This window comes from Lasioglossum baleicum, chromosome 18 (assembly GCF_051020765.1).
Source record: "Lasioglossum baleicum chromosome 18, iyLasBale1, whole genome shotgun sequence".
Classification (NCBI taxonomy): domain Eukaryota; kingdom Metazoa; phylum Arthropoda; class Insecta; order Hymenoptera; family Halictidae; genus Lasioglossum; species Lasioglossum baleicum.
Genome location: NC_134946.1, coordinates 4,142,667 through 4,161,359, shown reverse-complemented (window position 1 = coordinate 4,161,359; position 18,693 = coordinate 4,142,667). Strand labels below are relative to the sequence as shown.

The 18,693-nt window shown below is 38.9% G+C and overlaps 2 protein-coding genes across 6 annotated transcripts in view; one reads left to right on the top strand and one right to left on the bottom strand.

Annotated features, from left to right (window-relative positions):
• Positions 1 to 18,693, bottom strand: part of Flo2 (flotillin-2) — a 181,376-nt gene that overhangs the window by 141,201 nt on the left and 21,482 nt on the right. The gene's annotated exons all lie outside the window — the stretch shown is intronic.
• Positions 4,084 to 11,446, top strand: LOC143218106 (glucose dehydrogenase [FAD, quinone]-like). 2 transcript variants are annotated; one of them, XM_076443104.1, is made up of 4 exons: positions 4,084 to 4,713; positions 7,971 to 8,196; positions 8,768 to 9,081; positions 9,227 to 11,446. In XM_076443104.1, the coding sequence occupies exons 2-4, from the start codon at positions 8,059 to 8,061 to the stop codon at positions 10,638 to 10,640; spliced, it is 1,866 nt and encodes a 621-aa protein (XP_076299219.1). In that variant the 5' UTR covers positions 4,084 to 4,713; positions 7,971 to 8,058; the 3' UTR covers positions 10,641 to 11,446. The 2 variants fall into 2 exon arrangements, with proteins under 2 accessions (XP_076299219.1, XP_076299218.1); XM_076443103.1 differs by having other exon boundaries at positions 4,084 to 4,900.

Below are 18,693 nucleotides of genomic sequence, written 5' to 3'. Positions count from 1 at the left end.
GATTAATTACGTATCAGTGAATATTACGAACAATGCTAGAAAAAAAAGTTATGTAGCGTATTTGCTAACGGTAACAAAAGTTAATTTTAAACTAACAAGAAAAGAAACAAAAACACGAAAAATAATAATAAATTGTTTGGAATGGGAATTGCCAGGGATGGAAAAACAACTTCTGACTCGCAACTCCAAATTCCGCGACCGCTCGCGTGTCCCTTGAACGTCCTTGAACACATCGCACCGATTCGTCGGCCGAATGAAAGTACATTTCACCAGCAGCGAGTTGCATAACCTGGCCGACGTTTAACAAGAAATTCCCGATCTTTCGGACACTCGCATAAAATGCTACGTGCTGTTAGACACACACCAGCCCGAAACTTGCGAGTGCAGAAATTCTAAATGACCTAATCTTTTGCATCATAGACGTTCGGATTCGAGTGAATAATTGACCACTATAACTCGCGTGTATCTTTATCGCGCGTTTCGCCATCACCATTAGCTGACAAAAAACCTGTTCGCGGTATCGAAATGTCACATTTCTCAAACTTTAATTAACCATTTGGAATGTGCCACATTTTTTGTGTGGTCACGTGGCGCGAGGAGTGGAATACCGATTTTTTGACGATCACGTCAGCCACCCTGTGGACATATGGGATGTGAAACAGTTTACGGAAAGTTATATCTTAAGAGACCGACTGATTTGGGGCCCAGGGTTCCTGCGTAAATTTTGTTCCTCGCGATGATTACTATAAGATGCAATTTATAAAAATTAGACCTTGAAAAGAAGGGTCAAGGTCATTTATGCGGGTAAAATAGATCTTCTTGAGGCATAGAATCCCACTATTATGCATGACTGCATATTATGGCATGACCTGTATATGTGCACTGCGATTATGTTTTACATTATGGATTGAGGGTGTTTTTTTTTTCATGCATTTTGTTTTTGTTTTCTGATTCAAGCAATTCTCGAGTGGATTGAAAGTGGAGCACGTACCTAGCGAGCTCTGAACGGGTCACACTGCAAACACAACTCGCCAGTTTCGCATTACCATCATTCTTAATCGATAAGGAAGTTTCCTAACAAATATTTGAAAGGTTTTGAAAAATTCTGCTTCCCAAAAAAATGTTTGGAACAAAAATTTATCTGCTTTTGATCAAAATCAAAAATTTCCAAAAAATGTTTTTAATAAAGGAAGATTAGTTCCATTTTAAATTGAAGGTCATGTCAAGGTCTCAGTATGTCAAGTCCAAGGAATGTTATTGGAAAGTCAATTTCTAATCGATTGGAAGCTAGAGATGTCATGCGCGTAATTATTATTATTATTATTTGGATACTTCGTTTCAATAGTTGAATGCACATTTGCATCGTCAGCTTGCGTCGGGGAAAGCAAAAATGTTCGTTTTGAATTTAACATGGAAATAGCTACTCGTGATCATTCAGACTTTGGAAGGTGGGACATTTAATTTGCATGTCGAAATGGCACCCTGCTTTCTATAGAGCTCGACCGAGCTCTTATCGGAATGTGCTTCGAATAAGAATGTCGAAGAGAAACCGTTCGACGACGTGCATCAGAAAAAGGACGTCACTCCCACGCACTTCCGACGATCACTTCCTGATGGCGGACTCATGAGAATTTGTAATTAAGGTTGTTACCAATTAGTGCAACAATGAGTACTTAAAATCAAACGAGCACAGGATAGACCACCTGTGGAGGTGCTGTCAGTGCTAACATTAGCAGGATATAAAGGTGAACGTCGTTGATCTTTACCGACCAAGATGCTTTACATTATTTACAATATTTACAATATTATGACACAAATGAGTGCAATTTAATAAGAATGTATAAAAAAAACTTTTACACGCTTATATTAAAATGCACTAAAAAGGAGAAAATAACTTTTTAGAGATTAGTGACTATAAATAAAAGCGTGAAGCGGTAAACTATATTGACGTGATCTTCGTGGACGTTCCACGCTTTTATTTATAGTCACTAATGTCACTAAACAAATTATTTTCTCCTTTTCAGTGCATTTTAATATAAGCGTGGTTTTTAAAAAGTTTTTTTTTATATATTTTTTATTTTCTACTTTTTAGTCTTTTTTAAATGGAACGCAGGATATAGTAATACTGATATGAAATAGTAAGATATAGAAACGCAAGATATGGAAATACGCGAGATAGAATGGGGGGATAAGTCCGAGAGACGACGTCTCTTGATGGAGTCCGAAATGGAACTGAATGAACGGGACACCACACGCGTAGTGGAGTAGGGAGTGCTGGCGCGCGGAGTGGGGATCGCTGAACACGATGGCGCACTACCGAGTGTCGCGCGACGAGGTGTGTCGGTTAATATTAAAGTATTTATTTTCTCCTGAACGCACAGTTTTTTTTTTTAATTTGTTTTTTAATATTGCATTGTCATCCAGTCCTGAGCTATGTTTAAAGTTTCAAGTCTCTAGCTCATCGGAAAGTTGTTTAAAATTCGATTACAAGATTTGACGCACAACAAAACTTCAACTCGGCAAGCTAATATAAGCATGATAAATAGTGTACTTTTGTATGTAGATATAAAAATATAAACAGATCCCCCAGATCACCTCAAGTTGATCAGTATTTTTACGTTAACAGTAATGAATGATAAATATTATTATAATTATATGCCCGGCAACCAATACTAACGCATACTTTGGGACGGCTTTCGATCTATTACGGATAAGAGGGTACCTATTCTGCTGGACTTTGTCCTTGTCGTAGTAGCAAATATGAAAATGAAGATATTGGAACTTGAGTAGTTTGATAGTTCCTAACCATTATGCCACTGGAACAGCGTCCGGTATGTGCATGTAATGCAAGCGTTCAATCAAATGCACAATAGTTATGCGACATTGGGCCCTGGATGCCACGTAGACCGTAGAGTAGGCGAGAGAAAGTTCGCGGTTGGATATGGGGCTTCTTGACTCACTCCAAGAAAGCAAAGAGAAAGACTAGAATGCGCTTCGCGGAGAATCCTAATTCGCGGCGCTTGGGAAAATATATTTTATTCGGGGGGTGAATTGTTTTCAGTGGTGGGGAATATATTTGGCGACACAAACATTTCAAATACTATTTAATATTTTATTCGGCTTAACAAATGGTATTTTAAATATGTAATTTAACAAATAGAATATTTTCATTTGGATAATCTGAAGCAGAAAATAAAATATTTTTATTTCGACAATCTGAACCACAAAAATTTTTCATGAAAAACATTCTATTTGATTTGGTTCTTGCATAAGGATTTACTCAATAGCCTTGATAAATGAATTAATTGATATAACAATAACCAACTAATTCATATATCGACTATTTCCAAAAATGGAGAATTGAATGTACCATATCAGTTAACTGTAAGTAGCTCCACCATCTTCTACATAAGTGGTTTAAAAAAGTATGTCGCCAGTTGTGTTCTTATGAATATTGACCTGCTGAAGTATCAAACACATATCGGTACGATTTACTATCACGCAACTGGACTTAACGATCGTAGTTTAATATTCTAGGTCAGACAGCAGTTATTGAGCTAACATAAGCCTCGTTCTCCTACACCCCGAGCATTGACTCATCCCATTTGTTTATTTTTCAGAATTAAGTCTCCCATTTTGCTGTAACCAAATTGTTGCTCGTCGAGTCACGGAAGCATGAACTGATATAGAACTTGCTCAAACGCAAATGAAATTCTTTCACCTAACTATCCACGGTTTGCTTTGACCCAATAAGGTTTTAATCCAGCTGTGGCGTAATTAACTACTACCTTACATAATATTACAAAAATACCAATATTGTGCGACGGGATCGGTAGAAAGCGTGGCAAGTGTACCTGCACGCGAGCCATTTTCAAACTTGATATTCTCGTAATAATAAAATTGCGTATGTGAAAGAAAATTAGTTCACGTGTTAGGTTTGTGTTAAAGGCTTCGCTATTTTGCATAGAGGTTCAAGTGAACGGCGCTAGAGACGAGCGCAATTCCCCCACCCTCTCGCTGGCCACGCCTGCCCCAAGGTCACGCGAAGACCATTGGTGGTTGGAAAGAAATTCTCATTAAAATCGAGAAATAACATCTAACGAGTGAAAACAAAAATCCTTTTTGGCAGTTTTCCATTAATATCTTAGGAAATAATAAAGGCTGGCCATTGAAATTTTAGACTTGAGGTTCTCTGCCCCCTCCACGCCCCTCTTCAAAATCTCAGCTCATAAATTTTGCGTGGGTCGTACGGCACTACTGTCTTTTGTCCGGCATTGAACTTTTGAGCGGGGGTGTAACGTATTTCGCGCGGAAAGGAAGCAATACGTCAGGAAAAGGAAGCGTCACGAGAGAAACTAGGAGATAGAGGAAAGAGGAGCGGTATGGGGTCGCCAAGTGGTTTTCGTAGGTGAGCTGGCACTAAGAGGAGTCAGCATAGTGAGTGAGCATAGCGTACCTCTCGCCTGGTTCTCACTCTCCGCACTCGCCGCAACGCGGTCGGAGTCCGGCGGTCTGCTACGTTTCACGGATCTATTGCAACGCTACCGGTTTGATCGGTTCGCCAGAATTCGTTTCGGTCAGGTTCGGTTCCTACGTTGCATCGCGTGGATCACGATTGATACGAAATTCCACGGTTGCGCCTCGAGGAGAAGCTCCGTGAACGGAAAAGCGGTTGTGTGACGCGGGAAAGTTTGAGTGCCATGAGAAAGTGCAGTAAGTAGGATGCCAAAATGTGTGACCGCGAAAATTTGTGTGCTATTTGTGCTCCGTGCAATTTGCTCTCGTCCATGTCGCGGGGAAATTCGAATTTCACTTGACAGTCTGTGACAATGACAGTCTATCAATGAGTGTCAACCTTGTGGCTTCTGATTGTAAAATTAACTGATGTTTCATCTGGAATGTAAGATCCATTTGTGTTCTAATGCTAATGAAAATTTCGAGCGGCGCATTTGTTTATAACATTCGTAATTTTCAACACAGTGTCTACTAATATTCTACGTCATTCGATCAGAAAATTGATGGTTAAGAATTCATTTCAATCAGCTAGTCAATTAAAATTTGCTCTCCATTAAGTGAGATCTGAAGATCTCTCTTTCTGAAGATGATGTAACCGGTATGGTTGCATTCGTGCTCCATCGCGATTTCATAATAATCGATTTTCACTATCTAAAAGGAAACTGGACGATTTTAATACACCTTCTTTTATATAACTTTCGAGTGAAAGTAATGAAATTTATTTTTGTAAAATATGATTTTTAGTTGCTGCATCGTCTATAATAATGAAGTAATTTCGAAGATTCTAGCGCGATCTTATTAGGGCGTCTCGAAACGCATTTCAAATAACTGTTCTTCCGTCTCAAGTCGAACTTTCTAATTGTGAAATAGCAGTTTTGTTTAAATTGTTTGGAATTCACTTAACTACAGTTTACTGCTTTATGCGCGTTGTGAATGTCACTATTGTTCCATGAAAGTCCTCGCCATAACCTACAGAACAATTACACGTACCGGGTGTCCTGGAAGTGTGTGATTTCACTGTAGAGACATACCTCGCTCGACTTTAACGATGCAGATTGATTATACGACTTACCTGAAACATACATAATTAAAATTATTATATGGTTGTTTTTAACTCGATAAGATGAAACATAACTAATTCTAAGTTAAAATGTAAGGGTAATATTATTACTTAGCTTTTAAATAAAAACTATTTGTACTATTTATGCTTAAGTAAAATTCTACGTATATAAAATTTTTAATATTTAATTATACACCCTGTGATGTATAAATAAATACGCTTTTCGCAGATACAAAAACAAAATAGTACAGTGTTAATTTATTCATGTTAATTATTATTAAATGTTACTATAATAACCCAGCACTACTAGGCTTGACTTTAAACTGTATCACTTTCCTTGCTTCATTCAGTATAAACAACATGAGTCAATCACCTTACGTATACGTATATCAAAAATGTATTCATCACCATGTCATAATATTTATATCTGAGATTCAGACTGGTCCAGCGACCTAGAATACTATGACCCAGCCTTGAATGTCATTTTGGGTAACATGACTGACCTTGAAATCTTGAGACAAGCATGTCATACAAAATTCTGCTTTATTTTCTCAAGGAGGCACAAATTATAATAATTTTCCGTTCTATACATACTTTGTAATAATAAAGATGCATTAAAAACTGATTTCTGCATATAACTCATAATTATGTATTCAAAATATTCAATGAAAATATAGATCTATGTATATTTATAATTACTAGACTGTGGATCTTTATGCATTTATGATTTAAAATTTTCGAAAAATGCTGGAGTATTAAATTCAACAGGATTTAGCACGATTTTTATTTATTTTGGATCTACAAATGCTATTGCATCATGAAAATAGAATTTTATTCGGTACCACTTCCTACAAATTTGTCTACAACAATTCAAAGTTGCATAAACATCCGCAGTCTTCTAATAATTACTCTTTAAGGGGGCCGGCGCGGCCGTGCAAGAGTGTGTGGGCACACGCACACATCGCTAAATTCGCATATACGTATATGCAATTATAAGGTTTACGACTTTTCGTTTTCACGCTTCAGCGTTGCAAGGAGTAGTTCAAAATTGGTCAATTATGATTCCTAAAAGTCGTGGTACGGTGGGTACAGAGCCCAAAATGCATATTTTTACGTTATAGAGGAATAATTTGTAATATTCGGCGGAGACGAACAACAATTCGGCCTGTCACAAACGACAATACAGCACCTCGAGGTTCCGAAATTTTGCACTAGTAGCATGACAATCTGGTTCCGAAAAGTTTGACGGTTGGACGTTACAAATGTTCCAATAAAATATGGCTGATAATGCAGGTCGTACGTTATACCGTTATACCGTTATTAGAGTAATTTATAATATTCGGCAGATATTGCCTGTCCAACACCACTGGTATTGGCCTGTCACGAGGCAACCGAAGTAAGCAAGACGTCAGAAGATAGCCGCTTCGCGTACCAGTGTTTTTGTTCAATAAATTTAGTATTTGCATGGACGATGGACACTGTATTATCGATGGACAATATAATATCGACCTGCATTATCAACCGTATTCTATTGGAACATTTGTAACGTCCAACCGTCAAACTTTTCGGAACCAGATTGTCATGCTACTAGTGCAAAATTTCGGAACCTCGAGGTGCTGTATTGTCGTTTGTGACAGGCCGAATTGTTGTTCGTCTCCGCCGAATATTACAAATTATTCCTCTATAACGTAAAAATATGCATTTTGGGCTCCGTACCCACCGTACCACGACTTTTAGGAATCATAATTGACCAATTCTGAACTACTCCTTGCAACGCTGAAGCGTGAAAACGAAAAGTCGTAAACCTTATAATTGCATATACGTATATGCGAATTTAGCGATGTGTGCGTGTGCCCACACACTCTTGCACGGCCGCGCCGGCCCCCTTAATAGTTCATCATCTTCTATTCTTTGAATCCTCTAGAGCTCTAGAGAACCGACTGTAATTTTCAGTTAAAGCGACGTCAGTGCACTGTAGACAGCTATAATCGCTGACCCCATAAGGCACACATTTGACTTGACATTCAAACAGAGTATTCTTTATCCTACACTCAATATGCCATTTCTATTGTAATAAGAAAATAGCATGCTACAGTGAAGGTCGTATGTAATTTGACGTTCAGTATTCTGCTGGTCAGTTTGTGTACGGATCTTGTACTCGTAAGTACTCGCCACGCACTGTATATCGAAGCGACAAGACCATAAATGATCAATGTATCCTTCTTAAAAATCGCTGAAATTTGAGCAATTATTTTTTCCCCGACTTAATAGAAAATGGTGGATTGATAAAATTATTATTTGAAAATGTCACCGCTGGTGGTTTACTTTCAAATCGGACATGAACTTCTACAATCATGTAATACATTTTGATTAAGTATTTTGATAAATGTTTCAGGTTGTTCCGCGCCGCCCCTCCCAATTTCGACAGACACATTGGCGCTGCACTCGAATGGCACGAGATTGCGGGAAAGAATTGAACGGAAATGGCAGTAGGGCTGACCACAGTTCTCAGCACCACTTCGCTTCTCGGATTTAGCCTAATCCCTCTCCTGGCTATCGGCTTGTCAGTGTTTCGATACAGGCAAGCCGATCCGGAGACTCACCCGACGGACGCTCGCCAGGTTTGATTAGAAATTCCATATGCTACAAGTAGATAGATCGCCCAACATAATATGGCAGTGGGAAACTTGTAAGAAACTTGTACACGTCTTCCGCAATTAGTAAGAGTGGGGTCTTTCAGATCCCCCTGTGCCCCACTGTCGAAATTACTGTTGGACGACCAAGACTTATTTATGCAAACACGTATTTTATGTATGCAACATTCTGCATATTTTGCCTCAAAGAAAAGTGGCTGAATATGTTACATGTTCGCCGCATATATTTTCTTATCGGTTCTCACTGCAACACGCGTTATGTCTGCGATAGTGCAGAGATTTATTGTCCTTTTAAAATTTCTTTATTACTCGAAGTTGTGCAACTATATTAATTTGAATTCTACTGCAATTTCCATATAAAGAATGTAAATCGTACTTACCAACGTTACCCACTGTCGATAAAGTATATCTCTTACTAACTCTTTTAACGCCAGCGAACTTATTTTCTGCCAGTGTAAATATATTTCTTCAATTCGTGAGGAATGCGGATTAACACCTTGCTTGAAGTTCACTATATTGTGATAACTTTTTGTTACAGTTACTAAGGACATACGACTTCATAGTGGTGGGAGGTGGGAGCGCAGGGTCGGTTATTGCCTCGAGGTTGTCCGAGGTGTCGAATTGGACGGTGCTACTTTTGGAAGCTGGCAGCGACGAAAATGAAGTTACGGACGTCCCGATCTTGGCGGGATATTCTCAGCTCACGGACTTTGATTGGAAATATCAAACGTCACCACCGACCACGTCCGCCTACTGCCTTGCTATGAATGGCGACAGGTGTAACTGGCCACGGGGCAAAGTGCTTGGTGGCAGTAGCGTGCTGAACGCTATGGTGTATGTTCGGGGTAATCGGTAATTTTACACAATTTTGTACAAAAAATGGAACTATTGAATTTGTTCATTCTTTATGGAGACAACAATCCTAACCGTAAGTCTAGGATGGCACAAGAAGCCTGATTCGATTTTCCAAATTATAAACCACTGTAAACGCTTTCAGACGCGACTACGACAACTGGGCAGCGCTAGGCAACGTTGGGTGGAGTTATGCTGACGTGCTGCCATACTTCCTAAAGTCCGAGGACAACCGGAACCCGTATCTAGCAAGAACCCCGTACCACACCACCGGGGGTTACCTAACGGTTCAAGAATCCCCTTGGCGCTCTCCTATGTCGATCGCCTTCCTGCAAGCCGGGCAAGAGTTAGGCTACGACAACCGAGATATAAACGGTGCTAATCAAACCGGCTTCATGCTGACGCAATCAACAATCCGCCGCGGCAGCCGTTGTTCAACAGCAAAGGCTTTCCTGAGGCCAGTGAGGAACAGACCGAACCTACACATAGCGATGTACGCGCACGTTCTGAGGGTGTTGTTCAACGGCGACAAGAGAGCCACGGGGGTGGAGTTCGTCCGCGATGGCCGTCTACAGACTGTAAGAGTCCGACGAGAGGTCATAGTATCCGCCGGAACAATCAACACGCCTCAGCTGCTGATGCTATCGGGTATCGGGCCTAAGGAGCACCTGGCGGAGTTCGATATCCCGGTGATATCAGATCTGAGAGTCGGGGACAATCTACAGGACCATGCCGGCCTCGGTGGGTTGACGTTTCTCGTGAGTGAACCGCTCAGCGTGAGGAGAGACCGCTATCAAACGTTCTCTGTGATGATGGACTACATCCTGAACGAACGGGGCCCGATGACCAGCCCTGGCATAGAGGCTCTGGCCTTCGTCAATTCGAAGTACGCCGACCCTTCAGGGGATTTCCCGGATATCCAGTTTCACTTTGCGCCCAGCTCGGTCAGCTCCGACGGCGATGAACAGATTAAGAAGATCTTGGGGCTGAGAGACAAAGTTTACAACAGTATGTACAAGCCTCTGCTGAAATCCGAGACCTGGTCTGTCCTACCGTTGCTCCTCAGACCCAAAAGCTCAGGCTGGGTGAGACTCAAGAGTAGAAATCCGTTCGTTTATCCGGACATCAATCCCAACTACTTCACGCACAAAGAGGACATGGATATCCTGGTCGAAGGTATCAGGATTGCCATGCAGATTTCGAATACCACGGCGTTTCAAAGGTTTCGGTCAAGGCCACACACTATACCCATGCCAGGTTGTCAACGGTATCCCTTTGATACATACGACTACTGGGAGTGCTGCATTAGACATTTTACTTTTACTATTTATCATCCTACTGGGACCTGCAAGATGGGACCCAAGACTGATCCTACTGCTGTGGTAGACCCTAGGTTGAGGGTCTATGGGGTGAAAGGACTCAGGGTGGCTGATGCTTCTATCATGCCTGAGATTATCAGTGGGAACCCTAATGCACCGGTTATTATGATTGGTGAGAAGGCGAGTGATATTATCAAGGAAGACTGGTTGTATAAGAAAAGAAGGTTTGTTGGGAGATGAGTATGGTTGTATGAGTTCATCGTTTTCGATTTTATAATACCGTGTATGTGGTCTTTGCGTATAATTGTTTTGTAACGGTTAGGTCACTGACAAAACGTACACTTTGAATTTCCCGCGCTACTAGAACGCAGTTGGTAACCTGTGGTACTGAAGAGCACGCGACGAAAATGGCGCGTAATTCAAATCCTACATCTCTTAACGGATCAATGAAAGGAGGTTAACAATTTTCTTGTAACTCTTACGATTTTATTAAAAAATTAAATTGACATATTCATTAAAATAAAATAAAAAATGTTTGCAAGTTTATCATTGTAAGTGTGTATGCGATGAAAGTGCAAGTGCGATCGTAATTTAGACAACCACTTTATACGAGACACGTAGATTTAAAGTTGATTCTTGTAGTGATCAATGTTTTGTTATTTTATACCAATGATTAATGATGTAATATGTTATGATGTATTCATTAATGATGTACATATCGTAAATTTATGAGTGCAGCTAGTTATAAAGAAAAATCGTCGACATTATTATTACTATTATACTGGGTTAGCTATTGATCAAAATCATTGCTATTAAATCTACCGGACATAATTGAAAATTTAACAAATTCGTACAAGTAAATGCAGGAACTTCCAATGAACAAATGTATGAGTGACTGAAAGTATTTAATAAAATTCCATCGTATGTGTACTCGAAATTGTCGCAAAGTCTGAAGAAGTGTACAATAATGTAACCGTGCCATGCGTCGGGAACTTTTATATTTTTGCGCCGAACGATGTTATAAATAATAAAAATGTGTTTTGAAAGTTGGCGTTTCGTTTATTATCACCATCGGATCGACGCGAGCGAGCAACATTCCGAGCATGTAAGAAATCGGCGATCTCGCAGCCGTAAAGGAATCAAAGATTTCCACTGAATGCGTGTCTGCAGAGTAGTATCTCACGCTATGCACGACTTCCTCGGTGATTTCAATGTCCGCACTAGCCTGAGGGTACGTCTTCGCTTCGAAACAAACTTCCAGAAGAGCTTTCTAATGTCACGATTTTATTTCGTTCAACGACCGTGTAAAGACCACCTTTGCAGACATCTTTATATGTAATATGAACCAGATTCTCTTTCTTTCAAATAGGAATTTCCATTTTACAATAATAATGATCTGGGAAAATTCGGATAAAACGTAAGAAATAATTTGAAATAATTTATTTCGTTCACAATTCAATACTATTATTTGAAAATAATATTGATTTATTTGAAATAATAAAATGTCGGCAGTATTTGCCATTAACATTAACCCACGTGTATTTACTACATTTTCGTGAACAACTTGTTAATGTTCCTCTAAAAATATGACCTGAACATCGCATTAACGTTTAAAAATCCGCGGCCTACTTATGTGACTAACCGTAACAAAAGGTACAGGGTTATGCTGGCGTAACACTAATTTTGTAATCAACGTCGGAAAACAAAGATTAAGTAGGCTGCAGGTATCCAAACGCACGTTCCCCGCACTTTGTGCGACAAACTGGTAATTATGACTCAATCTAATAGCGACAGAACTATGATAATTTTTCCATGATTCTCCAACGTAACAGACGGAGAAAATATACGAAAATGCGTGAGAAAATTAGTATGGGAACTCGTGTGTTACGAATAGATTGCGTTGCATGCGACCAGATTGTTTACTCTCTAATTTTCGGGAAAATATGTTTTCCCTGTTTTAACAACGATCCTCTCACTTGATGCAATTGAAACAAAGTTATTAAAGTAAGTTGACAGTATTTGAGTATGTCGGCCACATATCAGCAATATTCAAAAATCATTTTTGACATGTACACTACTGTGCAAAAAACAAAATAATGAAAATTTAAAAGATGTGTTTGGACAACTTGTATAAATTATATACGCTCCGAAAAATTTCATTGAAAATTTGGTTTACGAGTTATAAACGATTAAAAGTGGTAAACATTGCAATTTTTTAAGATTTATGGCCTTCTTACCACTTTTGATCGATTATTACTCGTAAACCAATTAACCAATCTCAATGAAATTTTCGGAGCGTATATAATTTGTACAAGTTGACCAAACACATCTTTTAAATTTTCGTTATTGGCCCAGCTAAAAAGTCTTAAAAATCAATTTTTCTATTGTTTTTCACAATTCCTACCCGATTCATTTTTTCAACATATTTTTTATACGTCATTTACTAAACTAATTCGTGTGTGATTAGTTTTGCTCCTAACTGTATTTCCTCAATTTTTGGCTTGTCGTATTTCAGTGAAAGTTGAGAAACATCCACGTATAAAAATATGACTCCAATTGCTAATATTATTCAGTGTTCTCTGTCTGAATATTAATAAAATCCGTCGGCTACCCAGTTCTCCAATTAATCTAATTGCAAAATAATTATTATATTTTCTTCGGTCGCTGTCCAGTATGACGGACGAGAAAATGTATGTAAATAGTGATTGGAAAAATCAGTTTAGGGAGAGGAGCGCCGCGAGCAGGATGTGATGGATGGGACGAGGAAGCGGAAACGCTGCAGAAAAGTGCACGTGAGAATCGGTATCCCGTAACGAGAGTTTTGGCACGAAACCTCTTACGTAAAGCAGCGCGGCGCGGCGGTTGTTTGCTCGCGAAACGAAAGTCCTGTCGCGATCTCCGCTTCCGAGATCGTCTGCCTCGTTCTTGCAACCCGTAACAACTCGCAACCCATCGATCTCCCCGGCGATCTCGAATTTATAGATCCCGCGGTCGGCCATCAAACGAGAATATCAGAGAACATATCGGAGAACAGTATGCTTGCGTAGAGATACGTAGGGCACGTATTCAGCCGAGTGGAGAATTATCAGGAAATAAAATTTTTTAATCTTTTACCCCCTCTTTGCCAGTAGCGGATTAGTCACGTGACATCGTGACGCATGAGGGCGAAAAGGTGGGGGAACGGTAGAGTCGGGACACAAGGTCCAATCTGGCGACTCTGGTCATATATGATTGACACAATTCTTTTAGCAGACTTGAATATTTATTTTTAGTACAATCTATGTACTAAAAATGCAGGAATATGTACGAATCTTTTCGTTTAACTCTCCGACGGCGGAGACTGGGTCTAAAATCATTGTTTAAGGGGGTAGTATAGGCTAGATTTGTAACTAGAAAATACCTAGAATCTTACTAGAAAAAGGGGTCGAAAAATGGGTTTCGTACTGAACGTTGTTTGACCTTATTAGAACAAATTGTGGGCTGTGTGAGGGCTCATTCGAAAGAGGAAGGTTAGACGCAGCGCGCTTTTCTCACGAGGTTAACGAAATTATGTTTATATCTAATAATATGACGGCCCAAAGTAGAGAAAAAATCTAGGAAAAAATCCCGCAGATTTCAATGCATTTTCTGTCTCTAATAGACTTTTTTGACATATGAGATGAGAAAAGCGCGCTGCGTTGAACCATCCTCTTTAGAATGAGCCCTCACCCAGCTCAAAATATGCTCGTATAAGGTCAAACAACGTTTAGTTCCGAACCCATTTTTTCGACCCAAAATCTAGTACGATTCTAGTAAATAGCAAATATCTAGCAAATAACTAGAATCTTACTAGAAAAAATGGGTTCGGAACTAAACGTTGTTTGACGTTATACGAGCATATTTTGAGCTGGGTGAGGGCTCATTCTAAAGAGGAAGGTTCAACGCAGCGCGCTTTTCTCATCTCATAAGCCAAAAAAGTCTTTTAGAGACAGAAAATGCATTGAAATCTGCGGGCTTTTTCCCTAGATTTTTTCTCTACTTTGGGCCCTCATATTATTAGTTATTAACATAATCTCGTTAACCTCGTGAGAAAAGCGCGCTGCGTCTAACCTTCCTCTTTCGAATGAGCCCTCACACAGCCCACAATTTGCTTAAATAAGGTCAAACAACGTTCAGTACGAAACCCATATTTTCGACCCAAAATCTAGTAAGATTCTAGGTATTTTCTAGTTACAAATCGAGCCTATACTAGCCCCTTATTAATTAAACCAAATGAATGGCTGTTCCATTGAGGTTTTAGAAAGCATAACGTGTCTACAAGAAATATCTTAAAAAAAAATGAATAATTAAAGCTATGCACGGTCCAAGCATCGTTATTTATATATGCTTTAAAATTCTGGTAAACATATACACATATGATTATTCAAAATTGAGGGTAGTTGAAAAAATTGCTGAGTCTAAGTTGCGCATACGGAACAATGGCAAGTGAAAGGTTGGACAAGTTTTGTTTTGGAACAGCGTTGCATTTATTTGAAATTTCTACAGCTGGATTTCCCGAACTGTTTGTAAGGATCGGGGCGCATGAGAATTTATGGACTGCGAAATTGCACCTCGAGTAGGATACCCGCGGATAAAGGAAACAGGAACGATTTCACGATCGAGGAACTAGCGAAATCCGCATACCGTGAATCGTATTATTCCGCGGACTGGCATTGTTACCGAGATTCGATTAGATCAAGAATATATAATCCTTACGCACGCGAATCTCAAGAAGATTAGTGAAAGTTAAAGACCCTGAACTACACGGAAATGATGCGGCTATTTTAAGCCGCGTGCGTTGTGCTCTAGAACAATTCGACTTCGTTACTATCGTCATTTTTTATTTTATTTTTATAATATCGTTCGATCAGATGAATCGAATGCAATCTAAATGCAATGATGAAAGGTGGATTTAATCACCCTGAAGCATTCAGAACATTTTTATGGAAATGATTATTGTTATATTCATCATTAGAAATATTAAAACTATGATTTTGCTATACTATTTTTCCTTGTGTAATTTGCTGTCGTACAGTTTACTATTTTATATTGGATAAGATGCAAAACAATTCATCACCTCATTATATATTTGTGTATACATAATATACACTATTCATATTTAGTATAGTGTATAGTAATATTTCAGAAACATATTAATGAACCGATGAATTGTTTTGCATTTTACCAAATATTAAATAATGAACCGTTTACCAGTTAATATTATTCACACTTACCATACGCCCAAATAATTGATACAGATCCACGAATTATATTTTTCAAATTTTCAATACAGGCCCACATGAACAAGTTGTAAGCAACTTTTATTTCAAAATTTTTGTTCACCTTATGTAGTAAACTAACTCCACCACTTTCAATTTTTTTTTTTTGGTCGAGGCACTTTCCAAAATCGCCAAGTGTATACAAGCTGATCTCCATGGCAGAGCGGTGCTGCTGATGCTACTGCAACAAAGAGGCGGCAATGCATTGCGGGTAGGCTAGCCGGCCGGCCGGCGGAATGCAATTTACCGGAAAAGTTAAATCGCGCGTTGTAAATCTGTTGTCGAGTGTGGATCGGGTCAACGGTCTGGAAACGCGGTGAAGTAACGACCAGCTGGTCGTTGTTCTTCGATTTGATCCTGTTTCCTAGCCTCAATTATATCCGGTTTGCGCGACAGGTAGCCGCGTGTGCAACTCGTGAGCGATTACGCATTATACTCGTACGCGTGTAACACGCGGCTCTACCGGTGTTCCATTTCATCTGACCGACAGTAAGCCATAACTGGCTTTGAACTTTGAAGAAATCCTTTCGCATTTCCTTCGTCTAGAACCACTTCGTCCGGTCGATGAATATAATTCGTATTAAAATTGTTTTGCTCGTATTAAATTGTATTATAAATTCACAGATCTAATTTTGTTCAATTGTCAGCTTTATCACTGCACGATAAAAACCAGGTGTTCCATTTCATCTGACCGACAGTAAGCCATAACTGGCTTTGAACTTTGAAGAAATCCTTTCGCATTTCCTTCGTCTAGAACCACTTCGTCCGGTCGATGAATATAATTCGTATTAAAATTGTTTTGCTCGTATTAAATTGTATTATAAATTCACAGATCTAATTTTGTTCAATTGTCAGCTTTATCACTGCACGATAAAAACCAGGTGTTCCATTTCATCTGACCGACAGTAAGCCATAACTGGCTTTGAACTTTGAAGAAATCCTTTCGCATTTCCTTCGTCTAGAACCACTTCGTCCGGTCGATGAATATAATTCGTATTAAAATTGTTTTGCTCGTATTAAATTGTATTATAAATTCACAGATCTAATTTTGTTCAATTGTCAGCTTTATCACTGCACGATAAAAACCAGGTGTTCCATTTCATCTGACCGACAGTAAGCCATAACTGGCTTTGAACTTTGAAGAAATCCTTTCGCATTTCCTTCGTCTAGAACCACTTCGTCCGGTCGATGAATATAATTCGTATTAAAATTGTTTTGCTCGTATTAAATTGTATTATAAATTCACAGATCTAATTTTGTTCAATTGTCAGCTTTATCACTGCACGATAAAAACCAGGTGTTCCATTTCATCTGACCGACAGTAAGCCATAACTGGCTTTGAACTTTGAAGAAATCCTTTCGCATTTCCTTCGTCTAGAACCACTTCGTCCGGTCGATGAATATAATTCGTATTAAAATTGTTTTGCTCGTATTAAATTGTATTATAAATTCACAGATCTAATTTTGTTCAATTGTCAGCTTTATCACTGCACGATAAAAACCAGGTGTTCCATTTCATCTGACCGACAGTAAGCCATAACTGGCTTTGAACTTTGAAGAAATCCTTTCGCATTTCCTTCGTCTAGAACCACTTCGTCCGGTCGATGAATATAATTCGTATTAAAATTGTTTTGCTCGTATTAAATTGTATTATAAATTCACAGATCTAATTTTGTTCAATTGTCAGCTTTATCACTGCACGATAAAAACCAGGTGTTCCATTTCATCTGACCGACAGTAAGCCATAACTGGCTTTGAACTTTGAAGAAATCCTTTCGCATTTCCTTCGTCTAGAACCACTTCGTCCGGTCGATGAATATAATTCGTATTAAAATTGTTTTGCTCGTATTAAATTGTATTATAAATTCACAGATCTAATTTTGTTCAATTGTCAGCTTTATCACTGCACGATAAAAACCAGGTGTTCCATTTAAAAACAACATGTTCACTTTGACGTGCCCTTGATCCGTCTACACTCAATTTTGACTGAAATATATATTTTCCCAAACTGTAATTAGTGAATTTTTCTTTGAAACAGATATACTAATTGTATCTATTTAGTACATAGTCTGTGACCACCTGTTCTCATCCTGTACCCCTTCCACTGCCAATTCCAGGAGACCGTTCTCTGAGACCATTCGTTCGAGATGACGAAACGTGTTTAAACATCTGAGTCGGCTCTAATAGATCTCTTCTTCCTTTCTCCTAGCCCACTTGTTATTCGTACGTGGGTAATCATGTCGAACGTCATTCCTTTTTTCTACGTGACCATTGTCACGTAGCCTAGCATCATCTCTGTCGCATTACGAGCTATGGTTCCTCTACAGCTTGACGAATCGAAAATGTGAATCTTGTCAAAATATTTTATCATAAAATTAATTGTAAAATAAATGCTAGGTCATTTGGAAATAAATGATTACATACGAATTAACTGAATTTGTATAGCAGCCCAGGAAGTGATTTACAGTCACTTTACACTTCCGGCGGTAGGCTCGTTTCCAGGATTGCGCCCTTAGATGGGTCTTTTATCTAGCGTTTTTGTCTACTGAAAAACCACATTTTTGTATTATCGAGAAAGGAGTCTACTCCCTTAACCCCTTGCCCTACAATATCGAGTCAGACTCGTGATGAAGATTCCGAACAGAGTAATGAAATTCTATTTTGGTTTTATTAATGTATAGTTAGTGGAGAACATATAGGCGTACAATAGATATGAATTTTCTCCTTTTTTAGGAAATTACGAACTGCGAAAAAAGTTCTATTCACTGAAACCGTAAAATAAATCGTAGGGCCCTGAGTTAACCTTGTGAAGAGAAAAATTATTTTTACAAATTTCTTCATTTTTTTTTTAACTGGTCCATTGGCACTTTCTTGAAAATGATCTGAATGAAGATCGAAACGTTGAAAGTTCCAAACTAACGTGCAAATTTTGCTTTTTTCCTATAAACTGATCGAACCGTTGCGCCGAGAACATTTGAATATTATACATTCCATTG

What these genes read in the sequence shown, in the direction of transcription:
- LOC143218106 (XM_076443104.1), top strand. Translation starts at nt 8,059, where the DNA reads ATGGCAGTAGGGCTGACCACAGTTCTCAGCACCACTTCGCTTCTCGGA. An exon ending in ACCCGACGGACGCTCGCCAG is followed by an intron (nt 8,197 to 8,767) that starts GTTTGATTAGAA and finishes TTTTTGTTACAG; the next exon opens with TTACTAAGGACATACGACTT. An exon ending in GTGTATGTTCGGGGTAATCG is followed by an intron (nt 9,082 to 9,226) that starts GTAATTTTACAC and finishes AAACGCTTTCAG; the next exon opens with ACGCGACTACGACAACTGGG.